Genomic DNA, 22,500 nt, shown 5'->3' on the forward strand with positions numbered 1-22,500 from the left:
GTGTGTGTGTGTGTGTGTGTGTGTGTGTGTGTGTGTGTGTGTGTGTGTGTGTGTGTGTGTGCGCGCGCGCATCAGAAATAAATAGTAGATAGATATAGAAAAATTGATCAGGAGTCAGTACATTAGACAACCGACGGTTAGAAAGGCGGGGTCCAGGAGCTAACAGAGCGATCCCACAAGCACAAACAGGTAAACACATCCCCAGAGTGCAAGCCTAGGTGTGTGTGACCTAACTCTCACCCCCCCCCTCACAATACACCCCTCAAAGTCTCTTTGCTCCCCCCTCCCCGGAGGTCCGAGGACTGGGCCGCGAGGACGCTAAGCCCCAAAACCATCTCAAGGTAACCTCTAGGTAGCCCCTAGGTAGCCCCCAGCCCCATCTTTCAACACCGGAGATGTGATCCATGATCAGAATCCTCTCAGACACCCTAAGTCCTTCCCGGCCCCCTCACAGTCCATACCGATATTCCACTGTCCTCCCTTAAGCCCCTTATCCTCATCCTCCTCATCCTTCACATCCTCTTCATCCTCCTCATCCTCTCTCTCATGTAAAACGCCCCCCCCCCCACACCCCCTCCATCTCCCCCTCCGTCTCTCCTCTCCCCCGGAACCGTCTTCTCCCCCACCGGGTGATTGATTATACCTGAGCCTTGTTGGTGGTGGGGGGAAAAAACCGGGCCCCACGGTAAACGAGAATTGTGAAGAGCAAATCTATTTACCTTTCCCAGGAGGGTTGGCCCAGGGTTCTGACGCCTCGACACGGACTCCTCACACTCAGACTTTGTCTAGAGGTAACACACAGGTTCTGAAGGACGCTCAGGCAACACCTTGGCCGGATGGTGACGGCGCCATCACCATCTTGACCATCAGGAACTACACTATCAGCATCACCTGTGTCGTCACAACTAATGCCGCATCGAACACCATCACAAGTGATTGTCTATCATTTTGACCCACCATCTGCCTCTCTACCACATCGCCACAACCACTACCCCCCACTACCACCATTGCCACAACCACTACCCCCCACTACCACCATCGCCACAACCACTACCCCCCACTACCACCACTGGCTGGTAACCAGCTCCCTAAGAGGCTGAGGAAGGTAGGGTGGGTCGTATGCATGATATTTATCGTCTATAATTACACCCTGGATCATACCTGAATCATACCTGGATCACTGGATCACTAGAAAATACGTCGAGTGACATAATTACCAGTTTACCTCCACCAGTGAACACCAGCTGTGTGTCTACCTCCACCAGTGAACACCATCTGTGTGTCTACCTCCACCAGTGAACACCATCTGTGTGTCTACCTCCACCAGTGAACACCATCTGTGTGTCTACCTCCACCAGTGAACACCATCTGTGTGCCTAACACACTCATCCCCACATTCCAATACAAAATCCAATTTACCCACATTCCCCAGAAATTTGCTTCAATAATAGAATACATTTTTGGCAAATTTGTAAATATATCACATACACACTTATTGAAACATACTTAATACAACACACTACGCACCTTCCATTCACATTTTCCCAGCGCACTCCATTCACGAAAATAGCCTTTACACACACACACAGCAGCATTCATAAAATCCGCTCAGCCTATTTCCATCGTAAAAATCCACTCGGCTCACTCCATTTACACTTTATCCCGCCACCACGACCCCAGCACCACGACCCCAGCACCACGACCCCGCCACCACGACCCCGCCCCAACGACACCCGGACAGGATCAACACCGACCGAGAGGCAGAGTCCTTCAGAGGAAACACAAGAGGTAAAATAGGTCTACTGTAGAGAGGTATACGAAGAGAGGCCACCATGACTCACCACCAGTGCCGCTAAGTATGGTTAATTTTAAGCCTCTACACTGTTCCAGTAGAGGGTTCAGTGAGAAACAATATATGGCAGTTGCCGACCTCGTGGAAAAAGTTAACTTTACAAGAGAAACTGCTGTTAAAAATTTGATAACAAAGAAATAAAGGAGATATTAGAGAAGGAAATAAAGGCTATATTAAAGAGGAAATAAAGGAGATATTAAAGAGGAAATGACCAAGATGGTGGACAACAGAGAGCTGGGACATTCACAGAGACTATTCGAGGCAGGCAAGAGTGCAGAGCCGGACAGTGTCCACACACAAACTACTGTTAGCGATTCAAACCACTCAAACCATACTCATTGAAAAAGAGAAGAGATACCTCATACATATGAAAGACACAGGAAGGACACATTCCAAACCTGCACAATAAAATTACAAAATGCTGGAGTGAGAGATATGGAAGCAAATGCAAAACAAATCTAATAAAATACTGGAATGCCATAATGAGAATTAGAGAACATAGTGTAAACATTAGAAGCCTATGACTCGAGTTAATCTCCTGGTGGCAGACACATTAATGGCTGCTGGAACAACAGAGGAAGCTTTAAGGGGAGAATTGGCTAAGTATCTTTTTTTTTTTTTTTTTTTTTTTGAGATATATACAAGAGTTGTTACATTCTTGTACAGCCACTAGTACGCGTAGCGTTTCGGGCAAGTCCTTAATCCTATGGTCCCTGGAATACGATCCCCTGCCGCGAAGAATCGTTTTTTCATCCAAGTACACATTTTACTGTTGCGTTAAACAGAGGCTACAGTTAAGGAATTGCGCCCAGTAAATCCTCCCCGGCCAGGATACGAACCCATGACATAGCGCTCGCGGAACACCAGGCGAGTGTCTTACCACTACGCCACGGAGACTAATGTATCTGTTGGAGGTAGCGGCTTAGCCTGGTTGTGTTGGTAATGTGGATCTTCGGGTTAAGGAGAAAAACAGCCTCAGAGTCCAGGTAATCCCCAGGAAAGGCTGGCCACTGGCCAGGCTACGAGAGTAGACAAATTCTTGCAAGTGTCAACGGGTAATATTATTTCTGTACGGTAGATGTTTTTACCCGGAGGGGAGCCGGTCGGCCGAGCGGACAGCACACTGGACTTGTGATCCTGTGGTCCTGGATTCGATCCCAGGCGCCGGCGAGAAACAATGGGCAGAGCTTCTTTCACACTATGCCCCTGTTACCTAGCAGTGAAATAGGTACCTGGGTGTTAGTCAGCTGTCACGGGCTGCTTCCTGGGGGTGGAGGCCTGGTCGAGGACCGGGCCGCGGGACACTAAAGCCCCGAAATCATCTCAAGATAACCTCAAGATAACCCTGACTTGAAAACAACATTCCTTACCTTTCCCTTTGCCTTCCTTACCTTTCCCTTTGCCTTCCTTCTCTCTTCCTTTGCCTTCCTACCCTCTTCCACCACTTCGTTACCCTCTCTGGCTACCTCACACTTCTCTGACCACATCCTCCAACGTCGCATTTTTATCGGTATCGACTAACACGTTAAAATGAGACGGTTTATTAAGATTTAAAGCGTCGTAATACTGGCGGTCTCTATTAATCGACTTCGATATGTTTGATGGGTTGTGTGGGTTCATGCGTTTCTGGTTAAGCAATATACGTCACATTTTGTACGGAGTGGCACATGGAGAGATACGGTAGTTCAACCATCTTAACTCCTGCCCCAAGTACCTCACCTCCGGCCCGTCTACAAGACTCTTACCCCTTTCTTGAACGCAGAAAGTATTCATCTTTACAAAATCAAGTCTTAGATTCCCCTTCCCTCTCCTCGTTCTCTCTTCTTCCCTCTCTCTCTCCTTCCACTCTCTACCACTTAGCCTCTCTATTTTACAAACTCTATCTCACCATGTCTTTCTCCCTCTGGTAGAATAAACCTTTCTTCTCTCATCCCTAACCTGTCTCTTCATCCTCCTGGATAGGTACAGCGACAGCCTTTCTTTCTGAAGGAGTGGTGTTCGATCCCCGATGGCCCAAGTGTTTGGCCACAGTTCCTTGGCTCTCTCTCCCTCATCCCAGCCCTTATCATGACCTTATTCTGTCCATGTGCTGGCTATGTAGTCCTTCACTCTACCCATCCCTGCCCCCTTCTCCCTCACTACACCCTACATGCACATTCTACACTGGGGACTACTACACTTCTCTTGCACACACCCCACACGCGGACCGCTACACCGCTTCTGTTCGCCCTTTATCCCCATATCTTTGGCCCCTACACCCCCATATCTTTGACCCCTACACCCCCATATCTTCGACCCTACACCCCCATATCTTTGACCCCTACACCCTGGGCCCTTACAGCCGACACCGCTACACCCCTGACACAGCCCAGGCCAGCGCCAGTACAGCTGGGGTGGCCATCTCCATAATGTTTACAACATCCATGGGTTCTCAGCCTCTCAGCTCCAGCCAAAATTAAGTCCCCCGTAATAGCCAGTAACTTGAGTAAGGCTTTTATGTGTTGTTTGTGGCATTTTGGGTGTTTGTGTACTCGCCTAGTTGTTCTTGTCTAGGTGTACTTGTCTAGGTGTACTTGTCTAGGTGTACTTGTCTAGGTGTACTTGTCTAGGTGTACTTGTCTAGGTGTTCTCGCCTAGGTGTACTTGTCTAGGTGTTCTCGCCTAGGTGTACTTGTCTAGGTGTACTTGTCTAGGTGTACTTGTCTAGGTGTACTTGTCTAGGTGTTCTCGCCTAGGTGTACTTGTCTAGGTGTTCTCGCCTAGGTGTACTTGTCTAGGTGTACTTGTCTAGGTGTACTTGTCTAGGTGTACTTGTCTAGGTGTACTTGTCTAGGTGTACTTGTCTAGGTGTACTTGTCTAGGTGTACTTGTCTAGGTGTACTTGTCTAGGTGTACTTGTCTAGGTGTACTTGTCTAGGTGTACTTGTCTAGGTGTACTTGTCTAGGTGTTCTCGCCTAGGTGTACTTGTCTAGGTGTACTCGCCTAGTTGTCCTTGCCTAGGTGTACTTGTCTAGGTGTACTTTCTTAGGGGTCCTTGCCTAGACGTGCTTCCAGGGGTCAGTGTCATGCCCCGCCTTCCCAACATTTTGTAATTTATTGCAGTGACTTATTTGTTTTTAATAGAAATTTACATTTAAAATCTATATTTAAGTAAAAGTTCCTTTTAACAATCTTGTGATTCAACAGTCGTGCATTACATTGTATACATGATGTAATGTATATTACATTATGCATAAATAATGTAACTTAGTACATACTGAGTTACTGAGCAATCAACCCTTTAAAAAGTTTGAAAATATTAAGGTCGTAAACACTATCTATCATGTTCAAGCGTAAAATAAATAATTAACATAAGAAACTACATATTTACTCGCCTTAACTATTACTCTAAACACAATTTTTGTTTACAGGAAAACAATTGAAAACGAATAAATTACATATTAAAAAAGAGTTCAAGACAGGAGTTTGCCGCCAGTGTCTCAATAATTAGAAGAATGTGAATTGAAAACCTTCATTAACCGAACAAAAACGTAACCACAACGTTGTTGAAACGTTATAATGCATAATTAAACGTTATAACGTTATAATACGTTGAAACGTTTTGTTAAAACGTTAAAATGACGTTAAAAATGTTGTGGGTGCCCCCCTTCAGCGCTTACTAGATATCTAGTTAAGATATCTTGTGCCCATGGACTCAAGATTCTGCCCCTTATCCAGAAGACTATAAAATGCAGACACCTCCCCTCTTCACCTCTTCAATGGGGCACAATATCCAAGAGGGACACCAATTCAACGCCGAATCAATATCATTAACGTTGAATTAAGGTTGAATCAACGTCGAACCAACGCCACTCTTGGATCCAGCATCCACCGTGTATAAACATCAGGGACAGGGAAAAACCTTAAGTTCAAGAACCACTTCTTGAAACCAGTACAGCATCCAGAGACAACTAAATAAAAAAAAACCACATACACTGACGAATGACCTTCCTGGGGGAGCCTCTTCAGTGAGGTTTTCCTACATCCTATTTTCACTCGGTAATGAAACACTATAACCCCTCGGTAATACCAAGGTAAATATATAAGAGTATTTTATATGTATATACAGGCCTCTGTTCTGGTCAATGCCTCATGCCTCTATCGTGCCCTCTATATCATGCCAGTAGACCTGAAGGTCTTTACTGCGAGACCTGAATTTTTCAGATGCAGGCGATGAGTCACAATAACGTGGCTGAAGTATGTTGACCAGACCACACACTAGAAATTGAATGTTGTATGAAATTGAAATTGTATGTTGACCAGACCACACACTGAATTTTTCAGGTTTGTAAGTTTTTAGTGTCTAAACTAAAGTAAACTGGTGTGTACTGTGAAGATCTGTGTGTGTGTGTATTGTGAAGATCTACGTGTGTATTGGACCACCGAAGGGGCCCGATTATGCGCCTGTTTCCATTCCCAGATATCTGAAAAGCAAGTATGAATTGTCAGGTTTGTCTTGCTAGAGTCCAAAAAGGGAGTTCAGTCCGCGTTTTCTTTCACGGGGCCTCAGCATCAAATATGTCAAGACCCAATTCCCTTGATATATCAGGAAGAAGTTGTTGCATACCTGTCATAATTTGTAATACATCCGGGAAAATAATTGGTCTTAGCGTCTGCTTTCATTTTCCCCATTCATGGTGGGGAAAAAAATAACAAACATGTTTACGCTTCAGTTTCGCCTCACGCCTCCTGGAAAAGTCCAGGGTGCATGTGTTTCTTTCCCTGGGGGCCCCTGTGGGCCCCAGGGGAACACCTGGGGGACATCTGGGGCCCCTGTGGACCCCTGGGAACCCCTGTGGACCCCTGGGGAACACCTGGGGAAACACCTGGGGGGACATCTGGGGCCCCCTGTAAAACACACACGTGTGTGTGTGTGTGTGTGTGTGTGTGTGTGTGTGTGTGTGTGTGTGTGTGTGTGTGTGTGTGTGTGTGTGTGTGTGTGTGTTGTGTGTTGCCTCAAACCCGGGGAGCTTTTTTAGCATGACTTTATCTCCTGGAAATTGTGATGGATTCATGCACAGAATAAAAACCCAGGGCCCAGGGAAGCTGGGGCCTGTTTACATCTCATCTCTGGGGAAATTCCCTGATTGCTTTGTTCCTGGGGGATGGCAGGGAGGGAAGCGGATGGGGGGGGGGGTGAGGAGAGGGGAGATGGAGGGGGGGTGAGGGGAGATCGGGGGGGGGATGAGGGACGGGTTTGCAATTGCTACCAGCTTTGTAACGACTGATTACTTTGTACCTGGGAGGGGTTGAATGGGGGGAGGGGGGGAGGGAATGGGTGGGGAAGGGTATGTGGGGTAAGGAGAAGTGAGGGGAAGAAGTGTGGGAAAGGGGAAAATGAGGGGAAAGGCAAGTGGGTTAGAGTGCAGGGGCCAGATACACGAAAGCACTTACGAACGTGTACATCTTTCCCCCATCTTTGACGGCTTTGTTTACATTTATTAAACAGTTTACAAGCGTGAAAACTTGCCAATCACCTGTTGTTATTGTTATAAACAGCCTCCTGGTGCTTCGGAGATCATTAACTGTTCAATAATTGTAAACAAAGCCGCCAAAGATTGAGAACAGATGGACAGGTTCGTAAGTGCTTGCGTAACTGCTTCGTGAATCTGGCCCCAGGTCGCCAGGGCGGGTGTCCACAACTGTAAAAGTGTTGCGGAGACACACAGAAAAGGTGGACATTTGTGAGCCGCAATGATTTCCAGTACATCATATTTTGTCCGTTGCGGATTTTGACGTCAAAATGCGATGTATTAGAGGACATTTTGAACAAAACTTGTACCAACCCAAGCAACCCCCTTAACCTAGTCAATCCTATGCATTGAAAACGTAGATATTTGTGACCTGTTGAAACGCTGAATTTGCACTTTATTGGTCCTCCTCTTCTCCGTCTTTCTCTCCCTTCCCTCTCATATTCTCTATTTATTATCTCCATTATCTGTTATTCCCTGTACTGCATTCCTGCTTCTATCTCTTCCTAACCCTTCTTCCTACTCAAACTTCCGTCCTCCCTTCCGTCGTCTCTCTCTCTCTGTCTCTCTCTCTGTCTCTCTCTGTCTCTCTGTCTCTCTCTGTCTCTCTGTCTCTCTCTCTGTCTCTCTCTGTCTCTCTCTGTCTCTCTGTCTCTCTCTGTCTCTCTCTGTCTCTCTCTCTCTGTCTCTCTCTGTCTCTCTGTCTCTCTGTCTCTCTCTGTCTCTCTGTCTCTCTCTGTCTCTCTCTCTCTCTGTCTCTCTCTCTCTCTCTCTCTCTCTCTCTCTCTCTGTCTCTCTCTCTCTCTCTCTCTCTCTTCCCTTTGTCTCCCCTCCCATTCTTCTCCCTCCACTCTCCTCTCCTCTCCTCCTCTCCCTCTAATCCTACTCCACAATTAATTAACAAAAAACGGTAACAAGGGACTACACCATGTTCTGGGGACGAAATATCTGGGGGAAAAATATGGCCGCTTCAGAGTAATTCCCTGCCAGGCCTGGGTGTGTTGACCTGTTATGGTGATCGGGAATGGTGATATCTGAGCTTGGTGATGATATCCGCGTATGGTGACCGCGGGTAAGGTGACGTAGGGGTATGGTGATGAGCGGGAATGATGAGATATATGATGAATTTGAATGATGAAGTATAACGATTGGGTTATGATGACAGGAGATAACGATTGGGTTATAATGACAGGAAATAACGATTGGGTTATGATGACAGGAGATAACGATTGGGTTATGATGACAGGAGATAACGATTGGGTTATGATGACAGGAGATAACGATCGGGTAAGATGGTAGGGTATAACAGGTCATAATTACCTGGTATGATGACGGAGTAATAACGGGATATATCGTCAGAGTATGGTGATATAGTAGTATGATGACCTGAGCACTACTAATGATGACCAAGATGGGTGAGGAATAGTGACCGAACATCATACAACATAACTGGATGGTGTGAATGCAGTGTATCTATTGGTATTCTATTTGCTCTATTGGTATTCAATGTAATTCAATATTCAGGTATTCAGTTCCCACTCTGTCAATCCCTCTAAGTATTTTATACATCTGTATCATGTCCCCTCCTCTCCCTTCCCCTTTCAAACATCGTCAGGTTTAGTTCCTTCTGTCTCTCTTCGTACCTTATCCCTTGAAGTCCTGGGACGAGTCTCGCTGCAAACTTCTGCACTATTTCGAGCTTCCTTATGTATTTTTTTTTTTAGATGTGGCCGCCACGATGGGGCGGCATACTCTACGAGACGGAACACAGTGATCTAAAAGCCTCCTTATTCAAGTTCCTGAATGATGTTCTGACTTTTGCTAGCGTCGAGTATGCGGCTGACGTTATTCTATTTATTTGAGCCTCTGGAGTTAGGTCTGGTGTTATGTCCACTCCCAGGTCTTTTTCTAGGGGATTTTTCTTTTTCTAGGGATCTAAGGGATTTGTTTCAAATTTTGGGGATTTGTTTCAAATCTAGGGGGATTTGTTCCAAATCTCGTGGATTTGTTCCAAATCTTGGGGATTTGTTCCAAATCTCGTGGATTTGTTCCAAATCTAGGGAATTTGTTCCAAATCTCGTGGATTTGTTCCAAATCTTGGGGATTTGTTCCAAATCTAGGGAATTTGTTCCAAATCTCGTGGATTTATTAATTTGATATATCACGTCATTGTGATTTCTGTGTGAATAAAAATAATATTATTATAAAAAAGTAACAGAAAAGTAACACAAATATACAATGAGAATTAACGAAACAAAGGAGGACAAACAAGGAGAGGAAACTGGGTGAGAATAACGCAAGAGGCAAATTGGGTGAGGAAGGAAGAGACAAGAGGAAGCAATAAGGAACCCAGAAGCAGGCAGTAAGAGCGGTAATCACATCACCTCTATATGATAATATTTTCCTTATCGTCTACTTCCAATATGTATAGTGACTATAAATGGAACGTGCCTACCGTTTTCTGTCTCTTTCTTGTATATATGTCCTGAAAACACACACTCTGACACGAACAATAATCTTGATCATATAATTCTCCCTTTTTAGTATATTCAACATTAAATCACTAACATAAATATATACAAAGAGACAAGATATATCTTATATATATATATATATATATATATATATATATATATATATATATATATATATATATATATATATATATATATATATATTTTTATATCCATCTTTGTTCACTATTACATATAATAATAAAAATATCCAAAATGTCTACTTCATACACATTTTTATCACAAAATATCCAATAAAGCCCATTTTTCCTGTCTTTCGATATATTTTTTTCCTAAAACATATATCCACCGTTTAATATATATATATATAAGAGATATCCTATATGTTCGCTCCAACTTATCCAGTCACCATAGAATCACCATCATGCTTCCTCACCATCACTTCCCTCAGGTGAATCACCATCACCTCCATGCTAGTGTGCACTAACTTGTCTCGTTACAAACACATTGACGAGTTAACATCAGCAGCATATGCAAGTTTGGCAACACTAGAACTGCCTTCAGAAACTTGAATATGGACCTGTTCATCACCCTAAATACCATGATGACATGATGAACATTCACCACACTGCATACCATGATACAGGCAGTGATGGAGGCTGTTAAACACTCAGCTGCCCGCAATATGACGTATATCATCACAGCCCGGTTGATCAGGCATCCCATGGAGTTGGTTATCATTCAAGAACCTGTGTACCAGTCGACTAAATATTGAGAAGAGGGGGAGGCCAAGAGCTGAAGCTCACCCCCTTTTCCCCCCATACAGAGTGGTGACAGTTCTGCTGAAAAGGGACGAGTGAAAAAAAAGGGAGGGATGGGTGGGGGGGGGGGGGGAGAGAGGGGCCTGGTCTTGAACGTTAATAGTGACTTAATTCTCCATAATAGAGGCTCAGGTTTGTATTACACGGAAGGTCATGAGGATTACGATATATTAAGGGATTATGAGGTAGAAGAGTAGGAGCACCTGGGAGTAGAGCACCTGGGAGTAGAGCACCTGGGAGAGTAGAGCACCTGGGAGAGTAGAGCACCTGGGAGTAGAGCACCTGGGAGTAGAGCACCTGGCACAGTAGAGCACCTGGCAGAATAGAGCACCTGGGAGTAGAGCACCTGGGAGTAGAGCACCTGGCACAGTAGAGCACCTGGGAGAGTAGAGCACCTGGGAGAGTAGAGCACCTGGGAGAGTAGAGCACCTGGCAGAATAGAGCACTTATTTTTTTAAGTGGCTAATCGAGAGACCGGGCCGGGCACACTGACACAAAAAGACAATTTACCGGCAAACAAAAATTGCTGTATAGAGGAGAAAATGTGTGGAGGGATATTAAGGTGGTGTGGGCCGCCCCGACAGGCATACAACAGCCAATATACGGCCGGTTTTCTTCCTGGTGCAGACCTGCCGACACCTAACCTGTCAGGCGGCTGGTGTTGGTGGAGGGGCAGTGACGCCACTGCCTGCCACGCCGTCACTGAGGCAGGAAGGTGGCCTGCCACGCCGCCACTGAGGCAGGAGGGTGGCCTGCCACGCCGCCACTGAGGCAGGAGGGTGGCCTGCCACGCCGCCACTGAGACAGGAAGGTGGTCTGCCACGCCGCCACTGAGACAGGAAGGTGGCCTGCCACGCCGCCACTGAGACAGGAAGGTGGTCTGCCACGCCGCCACTGAGGCAGGAAGGTGGTCTGCCACGCCGCCACTGAGGCAGGAAGGTGGTCTGCCACACCGCCACTGAGACAGGAAGGTGGCCTGCCACACCGCCACTGAGGCAGGAAGGTGGTCTGCCACACCGCCACTGAGACAGGAAGGTGGTCTGCCACACCGCCACTGAGACAGGAAGGTGGTCTGCCACGCCGCCACTGAGACAGGAAGGTGGTTTGCCACACCGCCACTGAGACAGGAAGGTGGCCTGCCACGCCGCCACTGAGACAGGAAGGTGGTCTGCCACACCGCCACTGAGGCAGGAAGGTGGTCTGCCACGCCGCCACTGAGGCAGGAAGGTGGTCTGCCACACCGCCACTGAGACAGGAAGGTGGCCTGCCACACCGCCACTGAGGCAGGAAGGTGGTCTGCCACACCGCCACTGAGACAGGAAGGTAGTCTGCCACACCGCCACTGAGGCAGGAAGGTGGCCTGCCACGCCGCCACTGAGACAGGAAGGTGGTCTGCCACACCGCCACTGAGGCAGGAAGGTGGCCTGCCACGCCGCCACTGAGACAGGAAGGTGGTCTGCCACACCGCCATGCCCCAGTGACAGTGTGGCAGGCAACGTCACTCTTCCTCCTGCCAGAGCGAGGGTGTGGCCGCCAGCACCACCACACTGGGCGGTGGCAGGCTTCCCCCTAACGGGATTACGGGCGGGAATATGGGGGAAACAGGAGCTACCCGTCAATCTGTTCCCCCACGCGGGGCTTCCGCTAAGAAAGGGGCGACTGACTCACGCGCTGTCGCTCTGATGGTGAAGAGGCAGTTCTAAGCGTCCCTGTCACAGAGAAGTTCTGGGACCATCAGCTCCTCAAGCCGGTGACGTCCTACACGCTGGCGTAGGACAAGCTGGGGTGTTGGGTCCCTTGTCACCGTCATTAGTTGTTTATAAATGAGCAATCATTACGGCACATGGCTTCGTCGACCAGTAATATACTTTCATTTTGTGATGCGGTTCCTTTAGTATCGGAATTTAACACTAGTGAATAAAACAGTGAAAGATCGTATATTTGCTCATCCACAATATTTATACTGCTTTTCTGCCAGTATCTTGATCGCAGTCTCCCAAGCTTATAGATACATAGCTGCAGTTCTTATAGCCTTAGTGGTGGATGTACTGAAGGTATAGTACACCTTTGTACCGGGTGTACAATACACCTCTGTACCAGGTGTACAATAATACACTTCCACAAGTATTGAGTCTTTTCTTCATCTTTATTATTATTATTGTAATGGGAATGTTCCAATGACAATTTGATGGCAAACAGTTCAGTGTTAAGTGTAGCTGGTGTGTTGGACGCACTTTGGAACGGGTGTGAGACGAGAGCCGAGGTTGCATGGGTGTTTTGTGTTGATCTACAGAGCCATCAGCGCACCGTGGGTTATTATGACTGTAATTATGGTGTAGGTAATTGAATTCAGGGCTTTGGCTTTGAGGTGTTGTGAGCGATTCATTTCCATTTTTGAGTCTGAGAGGTTCAAGGAGACGCCACTATCGTCCCACCACCTTCACTACTGTTTCGTTCCTACCCTGATCAACACTTTTCTCAGGGGCCCGCCCACTAACACCACCCTCAGGGCCCCGCCCACTAACACCACCCTCAGGGCCCCGCCCACTAACACCACCCTCAGGGCCACGCCCACTAACACCACCCTCAGGGCCACGCCCACTAACACCACCCTCAGGGCCCCGCCCACTAACACCACCCTCAGAGCCCCGCCCACTAACACCACCCTCAGGGCCCCGCCCACTAACACCACCCTCAGGGCCCCGCCCACTAACACCACCCTCAGGGCCCCGCCCACTAACATCACCCTCAGGGCCCCGCCCACTAACACCACCCTCAGGATCCCCGCCGCCCACTAACACCACCCTCAAAGCCCCGCCCACTAACACCACCCTCAAAGCCCCACCCACTAACACCACCCTCAAAGCCCCGCCCACTAACACCACCCTCAGACCCCCACCCACTAACACCACCCTCAAAGCCCCGCCCACTAACACCACCCTCAAAGCCCCACCCACTAACACCACCCTCAAAGCCCCGCCCACTAACACCACCCTCAAAGCCCCGCCCACTAACACCACCCTCAAAGCCCCACCCACTAACACCACCCTCAAAGCCCCGCCCACTAACACCACCCTCAAAGCCCCACCCACTAACACCACCCTCAAAGCCCCACCCACTAACACCATCCTCAGACCCCCACCCACTAACACCACCCTCAAAGCTCCGCCCAGCAATAATCACTAAGCCTTACCACTCCAAACTTGACTTTTGCTCTACTAGTGTTAACAAACACACAGTAAAAAATCATTTAGAACAACAAAGCGATTTCCACAAAGTTAGAGAAGGAATGACTGGCGCGAACTTACCAGCTGGCAACCTCACGGGGAGTCTGGAAGAACACCAACAATGTTAATGGTTAACCCGCGCATAAGTTCCCTTCCACAACCACACAATGCAACATTTACATCTGGCGGCCCTCGCCCTGTTTTATCTCACCCCAGGTAAGAGCCTCAAACGCGTCCCAACTGGCAGTTATATGTATATATATGTATATGTATATATGTATATATGACAGTATTAAGTTGCTAAACGGTATTCTGTAGCACCGTCAATGTTTCCTTGTCACGGGACCTGCGCCTCAAGTGTTCACCTCACCTGTGCTCTGTGGGGAACTGGCACACTTTCCCGGGAACAACACGCTAAACACACACACATTCAGCACGTTCGTGTGCGTTGTCCAGTCCTCGCTAAACCATACGGTATTATAAACGGACAACAAATCACTTTGAAAATATTGAATTTGTCCTTGTATCTCGTGTCGTACAGTTGCCACGCGGCTTACATGGCACCAGTGTGAAGTTCCTGTCTATCTGGTCCAGAAAGCCTGTGTTTAAGCTTATAGACGCCCCACCTGGCCCAACTATTGACATTCCCAGGATGCAACTCACTACAATTTCCCGAAAACCTATACGTGTCTATTTTACTGCTAGGTGAACAGATGAAAGGAAAGTTGCCCAACCACTTCTGTCCTGCCCGGGGATTCAACTCGGGTCCCTCGGGGTGTGAGCCGACGACGTAGGAACATGGTAAGGTACTCCCAGACCAGCCACGTATGGTGGTACCTGGGACCCAGTCACCTCAGACGATGGTACCTCCTTACCTGTAAACTCTCCCTATGGAGATGAACCTTATATATTTTTCCACGTCAGAGAGCTCTGTCCCCTCTGGTTTGATTCTTGTCTGGAAGTGTACCCAGGATGATAAATGCTACAGGTGGATCATTTCGAAACAGTTCCCACGAGGAGTCAGAAGGATAATGATAATTATGATTTCTTTACAACCAGAGAAGATTGAAGTCTTCAAAAGCAGTAGATAGCATGTGTTGAAGGCTATAACTATGTAAACACAATCTTAGAACGCTTATCTTTTTGTTTTAGGGGAATCAATTTGGCGCCACGGGTTTGACTTTTACGGCGCCATATACTGACTGAAATGAATTAAATTCAAGTTAGTGAACGCGTGCATACGGGCGCGGGGACACGCACACATAGGCACGGATACATGGGGTAATGACACGGGAACACGCACGGATACATGGGGTATTGACACGGGAACACGCACGGATACATGGGGTATTGACACGGGAACACGCACGGATACATGGGGTATTGACACGGGAACACGCACGGATACATGGGGTATTGACACGGGAACACGCACGGATACATGGGGTATTGACACGGGAACACGCACGGATACATGGGGTATTGACACGGGAACACGCACGGATACATGGGGTATTGACACGGGGACACGTACGGATACATGGGGTATTGACACGGGAACACGCACGGATACATGGGGTATTGACACGGGAACACGCACGGATACATGGGGTATTGACACGGGAACACGCACGGATACATGGGGTATTGACACGGGGACACGACACGGGATCACGGACATGTGGACACGTACACGGGAACAGAAAAACCTTTGCGAGAGAAGTTCAGTGTGGAGATGAGCGGTGTTGGGTGTGTGTGTGACAGGAGACCCCCGTCATAAGGCCAGGTGCTGACTTACCTGCTACTGGAGGCCATGATGGACACCTCTGGCCCAACATGCACTTAAGGGACACTCACCTGAAAAAAATAAAAAGTTGATGTTAGTGATTTATGTAAATACATGATACGAGTATACATTCATGTGAATCACTTCAACATTGAGAGAAATTTATAAATTTTTCCGTCTACGAGGGCCATGCTGGCCCATCAGGGCCATGCTGGCGTCCATCAGGGCCATGCTGGCGTCCACCAGGGCCATGCTGGCCCATCAGGGCCATGCTGGCGTCCATCAGGGCCATGCTGGCGTCCACCAGGGCCCCGTGACCGTCCACCAGGGCCACGTGACCGTCCACCAGGGCCACGTGAGGGTCCACCAGGGCCACGTGAGGGTCCACCAGGGCCATGTGAGCGTCCACCAGGGCCACGTGACCGTCCACCAGGGCCACGTGAGCGTCCACCAGGGCCACGTGACCGTCCAACAGGGCCACGTGACCGTCCACCAGGGCCACGTGACCGTCCACCAGGGCCACGTGACCGTCCACCAGGGCCACGTGAGCGTCCACCAGGGCCCCGTGACCGTCCACCAGGGCCATGTGAGCGTCCACCAGGGCCACGTGACCGTCCACCAGGGCCACGTGACCGTCCACCAGGGCCACGTGAGGGTCCACCAGGGCCACGTGAGGGTCCACCAGGGCCATGTGAGCGTCCACCAGGGCCACGTGACCGTCCACCAGGGCCACGTGAGCGTCCACCAGGGCCACGTGACCGTCCAACAGGGCCACGTGACCGTCCACCAGGGCGACGTGACCGTCCACCAGGGCCACGTGAGCGTCCACCAGGGCCACGTGACCGTCCACCAGGGCCACGTGACCGTCCACCAGGGCCACGTGACCGTCCACCAGGGCCACGTGAGGGTCCACCAGGGCCACGTGACCGTCCACCAGGGCCACGTGACCGTCCACCAGGAACTACCACCATTTGAATGCCAAATTAATGTGATAAGCTCATCTGCTCAGCCAACGTTGTCCCTTTAACTTGTTGGACTTTATTTTTAATTTTTGCCATGGCAACAAATTTTCCTGAATTATAATAGAGGCGGAATTTATGAGTCTGGTGTGTGGCAGAGTCTGGTGTGTGGCAGATCCTGGTGTGTGGCAGTCTGGTGTGAGGCAGGGTCTGGTGTGTGGCAGTCTGGTGTGTGGCAGAGTCTGGTGTGTGGCAGTCTGGTGTGTGGCAGAGTCTGGTGTGAGGCAGGGTCTGGTGTGTGGCAGTCTGGTGTGTGGCAGAGTCTGGTGTGTGGCAGAGCCTGGTGTGTGGCAGTCTGGTGTGAGGCAGAGTCTGGTGTGTGGCAGTCTGGTGTGTGGCAGGGTCTGGTGTGTGGCAGAGCCTGGTGTGTGGCAGAGTCTGGTGTGAGGCAGGGTCTGGTGTGTGGCAGAGTCTGGTGTGTGGCAGAGCCTGGTGTGTGGCAGTCTGGTGTGAGGCAGGGTCTGGTGTGTGGCAGTCTGGTGTGTGGCAGTCTGGTGTGTGGCATAGCCTGGTGTGTGGCAGTCTGGTGTGTGGCAGAGTCTGGTGTGAGACAGTCTGGTGTGTGGCAGAGTCTGGTGTGTGGCAGTCTGGTGTGTGGCAGTCTGGTGTGTGGCAGGGTCTGGTGTCTGGCAGTCTGGTGTGTGGCAGGGTCTGGTGTGTGGCAGAGCCTGGTGTGTGGCAGTCTGGTGTGTGGCAGTCTGGTGTGTGGCAGAGTCTGGTGTGTGGCAGTCTGGTGTGTGGCAGTCTGGTGTGTGGCAGTCTGGTGTGAGACAGAGTCTGGTGTTAGCAGTCTGGTGTGTGGCAGTCTGGTGTGTGGCAGTCTGGTGTGTGGCAGTCTGGTGTGTGGCAGTCTGGTGTGTGGCAGAGTCTGGCGTGTGGCAGAGTCTGGTGTGAGACAGAGTCTGGTGTTAGCAGTCTGGTGTGTGGCAGACTGGTGTGTGGCAGAGTCTGGTGTTAGCAGTCTGGTGTGAGACAGTCTGCCTCCAGCCCCCACCAACTTCGCCGCCGCCTACCTCCTGTCTGGTGGCCGCTGCTCGTCCTCATCGCCTCCTCCCTCACGGGTGCCACACCTCCCCCAGATCATGGCGGAGTACGGACTACCATCACCATTATCATCAAAAATTAATTAAATCACAACTGTATATTACGCCGGGGCTTGTGTGGCGCGCCTCGTCTCTCACCACCTCCTTAACTGCTGCCCCGGGATGGTTAACTCCCCCACCCCACGCCCGCGCCCACGCCCTCACCGCACGCCCTCACACCACGCCCACGCCCTCACACCACGCCCTCACCCTACGCCCACGCCCTCACACCACGCCCTCACCCCCACGCTTGTTGCTTGTGATGCATCTCTGTTGTAGAAATCTCAATATATCAGGAAATTGGGGACGGAAGAAATGAATGAGAGAGGCGGAGATCGCGAGTATAAAGTGTTATGTTTTAGAGGCGAGAACTGTGTGTACACCACAAAACATCCATTAGACAGTGTGACACTGTAATTCCCAGAATTGGGGTATAGGGATATCGATCTCTATGCCAGATGGCTGCAGGCAGTGAATCACATAATGGTGAACATCACAGTTCCCTGGAAACACAAACCGAAACTGTCTCTATTTTCCGCTTGTTACAACTTGTAATAAAGTTGTTACATCTTGGCTTAAAGTGTTTATAACGTATTAGAACGTTGTTACAACTTGATATATTGGTTGTTATAACTGGTTAGGAGGTGTTAAAACTTGTTCGAACGTTGCACCAACGTCGTAGTTTCGGTGTGTGTTTGGCGGGTTATAGCCTATGTGAACAAGAGCTTGGAACCCAAATGAGAAAGTAATGGTAAGGAAATACTCATACCCCTGTAAGGATGGTCAACACGTGGAATGCACTGCAAGAGGTCGTGGAAACCACCTCCATCTACAACATGAGATTAACAAACAAGAGGCACAACAAGACTTGTAAGCGGGCGGTAGGGTCATTAGAGAGCTAAAGACCTCACTCTCCAGCAGCCCGACAAGCTACACACGAGGTCCAGCCAGTCTGGTGGTAATGGTGGAGGGAGACCCGCCGTACAACCATCGCTCACTATCTACGGGCTCACCATAGCCCGTGCTACTTGAAACTGTTTGTTCCAAGTAGCGAATCTTTAACAACAACAACCATCGCGCCAGCACCAAGTTTTACCCTCGAGTTTGAGCAGTTAGTCGCCACCTCCCTCCTCTAACGAGCGGTTCCCTCGCCAAGTTGGAGCGGAGATGTGAGGAAAGGACGGAAGAATGGGACGGAGAAGTGTCTGTGACGGTGAAAATGAAGGCAGGGAGAGAGGTGTTCCCCGAAGGTGGATAGGAGAGGCAGGGGGAAGGAAGGAAGGTAAAGAAAAGAGGTCTGCTTTCAGCAGGCCGTTACAAGGGGCATGGGAAGTAACACCATTGTCTTAACTTTTATCTTAAACATTTTAAAGTTACAATTAAATGTACATAAATAGCAACATATATATATATATATATATATATATATATATATATATATATATATATATATATATATATAAATATATATATATATATATATATATATATATATATATATATATATATATATATATATATATATATATATATGTACATATATATATATATTGTTATGATCTCAGCCTACAGGAGAAACGAGTCTCCCTCCTTGAGAGTTATTCGTCAAGCCTGACCTGATTAGAAGGTCTAGCAAAATTTGAGGTGATAACCCATATGTAAAATGGCTGGTAGGATATGTAAAACAATTTAAGATTATGGGCAGTAAGTAAGGAAATAGATAAATGACTGGCTAGGAGATGTGGACATTTTGCTGGAGGCGTGAGGCTCGCTTCCGGAGGACCTTGACCTCACTTGAGTGCCAGACATCGCAGGGGGAAGCCGCGCTCCGTTGAGCTCCCGTCAGAAGGGAACCCCTAGTGATATATCTCGAAGAGAAGAGAAGTGTGCGGACGTACCAGCTGTGGAATCGAGCTGGGAACGTTGTGGTCTCAAGTCCTGGTCGACGAGCAGATATTAAATCGCCCAGAAGCATTATTGTGGGCTGTGTGGAGCGCCCTGACCAGACGCCGTCAGAGGGAAAGCGCCCTCGACCAATTAATCTGTGGTAAGCACGATAAACGCTAGTTCATAGTGATTGTTTGTAGTTGGTCGTGTGCCCAGCGACAGTAGCGATGTTTATTTATAGGTTAGACATGTTTTAATAAGGCAGAAGGCCTGAAATAGGAGAGTGAAGAGGGAGGAGCACGGAGCGACGTCCGTCCGCTCTGAGCGCTGGCGGACGACTGAGGGAGCCCGGCTCCGGATGGAGGAAGACCCTCCCAGTGAGTGAGGACCGCCGCCAGGCGAGGTGGAGTATGGACCCGCCCAAAACGAGGGAGTCCACTCTCACTGTATGTAGAGGACAGATAGAGGTTTGAGGCAAGCATATTGTGTGGTTATTTTTGTTTATGTGTTAAAGGGGAACATTTTATTGGAGTGTCGATGGGTTGCAGGTTTGTTCTTTGGGGAAGAAGTTGCTGAGAACTTCGAAGCCAGCAGATGATGTAGCTGATGAGACTCCAAGGTAGTGGAGCAGAGGACCTCGAGCTGTGAGGAGAAGCAGCAGTGAAGAGGAGTGTCACATGCTTCTGTAGAGGTGGTGTAGCAGCCAAGAGAGCTGTGGAAGAACCTAACAGAAGGGTGAAGCACCGTAGTTGCACTAGGAAACTTCATGATAGCAGCCGGGAGGAGCTGCAGAGGATCCTGGTAGTGAAGCCCGGAAGAACCTAAGGATATTAGGGTTGTGAACTTCCAGAGGTGGAAGGGGAAGTTCTGGTGGATTACTTATAGGGAGTTGATAGTGTTTGGTTGTCATTAGCGTGCAAGACGCAGTGAGAGGTGAGTGACTGTTTGTATTCTTATGTCAAGGAGTGATTTAGTCTGAAGCTTAGAGTTGCAGTCGTAGGCTTGATTACCTACAGATGTATGCGTTCTAGGACTGATATTGATCGATTAATCATTGTTGTGTATCAATGAACATTTATACTGGTATATGTTATTGCATTCAAATGCTGATTTTCTATATATACATTATCTTGCTGATAGTGCAACAGTGTGTGTAGGCTTGATCAACTTGAGGAGGTTAATAGTATCAGGTGGTGAACCAGGAGATAGGATACCACTTGATAAGCTGATAATAGAGTTCTGATGGTATTGGAGTGCAACCTGATTGTGATATTATAGAGTATAGGATTCATTATTATTATATGTGTGTATGTATCGTGTATGTGCTTTGTCCAGTAAATGTGTCACAATTTGCTGGTGTTTGCCCTTGTCCTAGTGAGGCTTCCCAGGAGGTAGTAAAGAAGGAGAGAGAAAGAACCAAGAACCACTGCTGTGGACAGGGTAAGAGGTAATACTAGTAAGTCATAGGGGATTGAGGAGATCATATCTCATAAGGAGAGAGTGGGGAGTCACAGCGGCTCGAGTGGGTGTGTGCACGTGACAACGAGGCTAAGTGTTGGAGCCGCATCCCCTAAACGTGTGACGTTGAGCCCCTCTCCAAGAGCCAGAAGCGCCAAGGGTGATCTCCTAGTATAAGCACTCTGCCGAGTTGTGGGTTGGGTTGTCCATAGAGAAGGATCGACGACGACAACACCAACCAACCCACGAGTCTATAATAATATATACCCGCTGAGGGCTGATTAAAACCTTCTGTGCCCCTCTGTAATCCTCACACAGTCACAGCCCCGCTCCTGTGCCAGGTAAGTCCACTACGGGCTCACCATAGCCCGTGCTACTTGCAACTTTTGGTTCAGAGTAGCTAAACCTAAAAAAAAAAAATCTGTAATCCTTTTTCCCGCTACCGCTCTCAGGATGAGTATCGGGTGCACAATAACCAACCTGCTGTCGGCAGCGGCCATCAACCAATCAACACCAAGTGATAGGTATATCAGGCCCTGTACCGAGTCTCAGCCTCTGATACTAATGAGAAGAGGATTGGAAAAGACTCGGTGCTCACCGTAGACATCCTGAGGGTAGAATCTGATTCACCATTGACCATAAAAAGAACCATGAATCGAGACTCATGAACAAGGCAGCCAATCAACGTATAGCATCAGGTGCATAGCCTCTCAGCTTGACAGCAGCGGCTGTAAAATTCTACAACCAGCGCACATGCTTGTATCTAGAGAGAGAAGAGTACTCTTTTTTTATATAGCTTGGGTTCACCCACTCTGACTTATGGAGGTAGTAGAGGACCTCATCAAACCACCGCCTGTATGGTTAGGGTGTGCTCCTTGGGAGGCTGAAACAGTCAACAAGGTTAGATGCAGGCAACATGGTGGGATACAGGCAACATGGTGGGAAGCAGGCAACATGGTGGGATGTAGGCAACATGCTGGGATACAGGCAACATGCTGGGATACAGGAAAGATGGTGAAGTTGAAGGTGATGGCTTGGAGCGGGGGAGAGAATGTCAGGGGACACGACACTCTCCACATTAACACAACCGACCAGTTTCACCAACTTAAAAATCACGAATCGTGAGCAGATGGATACAATCAAGGCATACGCACGTGCGCGCGCACGAGCGCACACACATATGTATATGTATACACGTGATAGTGAAAGTAAATGTGATACAGAAGCGAAGAAGACAGCAGAAGGTAACTCCAATCACACACAGAAATCACAATAGCGTGATGCATCAAATGAACAAATCCACAAGGGCCGTGAAGAGGATTCGAACCTACGAACCTTCTGACCATGTCGTAGCTCAGTCGATTAAGGCAGCGTCTGGGATGC

The 22,500-nt window shown here is 48.6% G+C and overlaps 1 protein-coding gene across 2 annotated transcripts in view; it reads right to left on the minus strand.

The window, feature by feature from the left end:
* The window catches only part of Fas3 (fasciclin 3), an 875,420-nt gene that overhangs the window by 325,224 nt on the left and 527,696 nt on the right, over positions 1-22,500 (minus strand). Inside the window, exon 1 of one of the 2 annotated variants that reach the window (XM_069339367.1) lies at positions 15,684-15,738. The exons of the other annotated variant lie outside the window; for it this stretch is intronic. Coding sequence (XP_069195468.1) covers positions 15,684-15,723 — 40 coding nt within the window. The 5' untranslated portion in view covers positions 15,724-15,738. Of the gene's footprint in view, positions 1-15,683; positions 15,739-22,500 lie in introns of those variants that run through there. 2 annotated transcript variants of the gene reach the window in all.

Source organism: Procambarus clarkii, chromosome 41 (assembly GCF_040958095.1).
Source record: "Procambarus clarkii isolate CNS0578487 chromosome 41, FALCON_Pclarkii_2.0, whole genome shotgun sequence".
In the NCBI taxonomy this organism is placed as follows: Eukaryota; Metazoa; Arthropoda; class Malacostraca; order Decapoda; family Cambaridae; genus Procambarus; species Procambarus clarkii.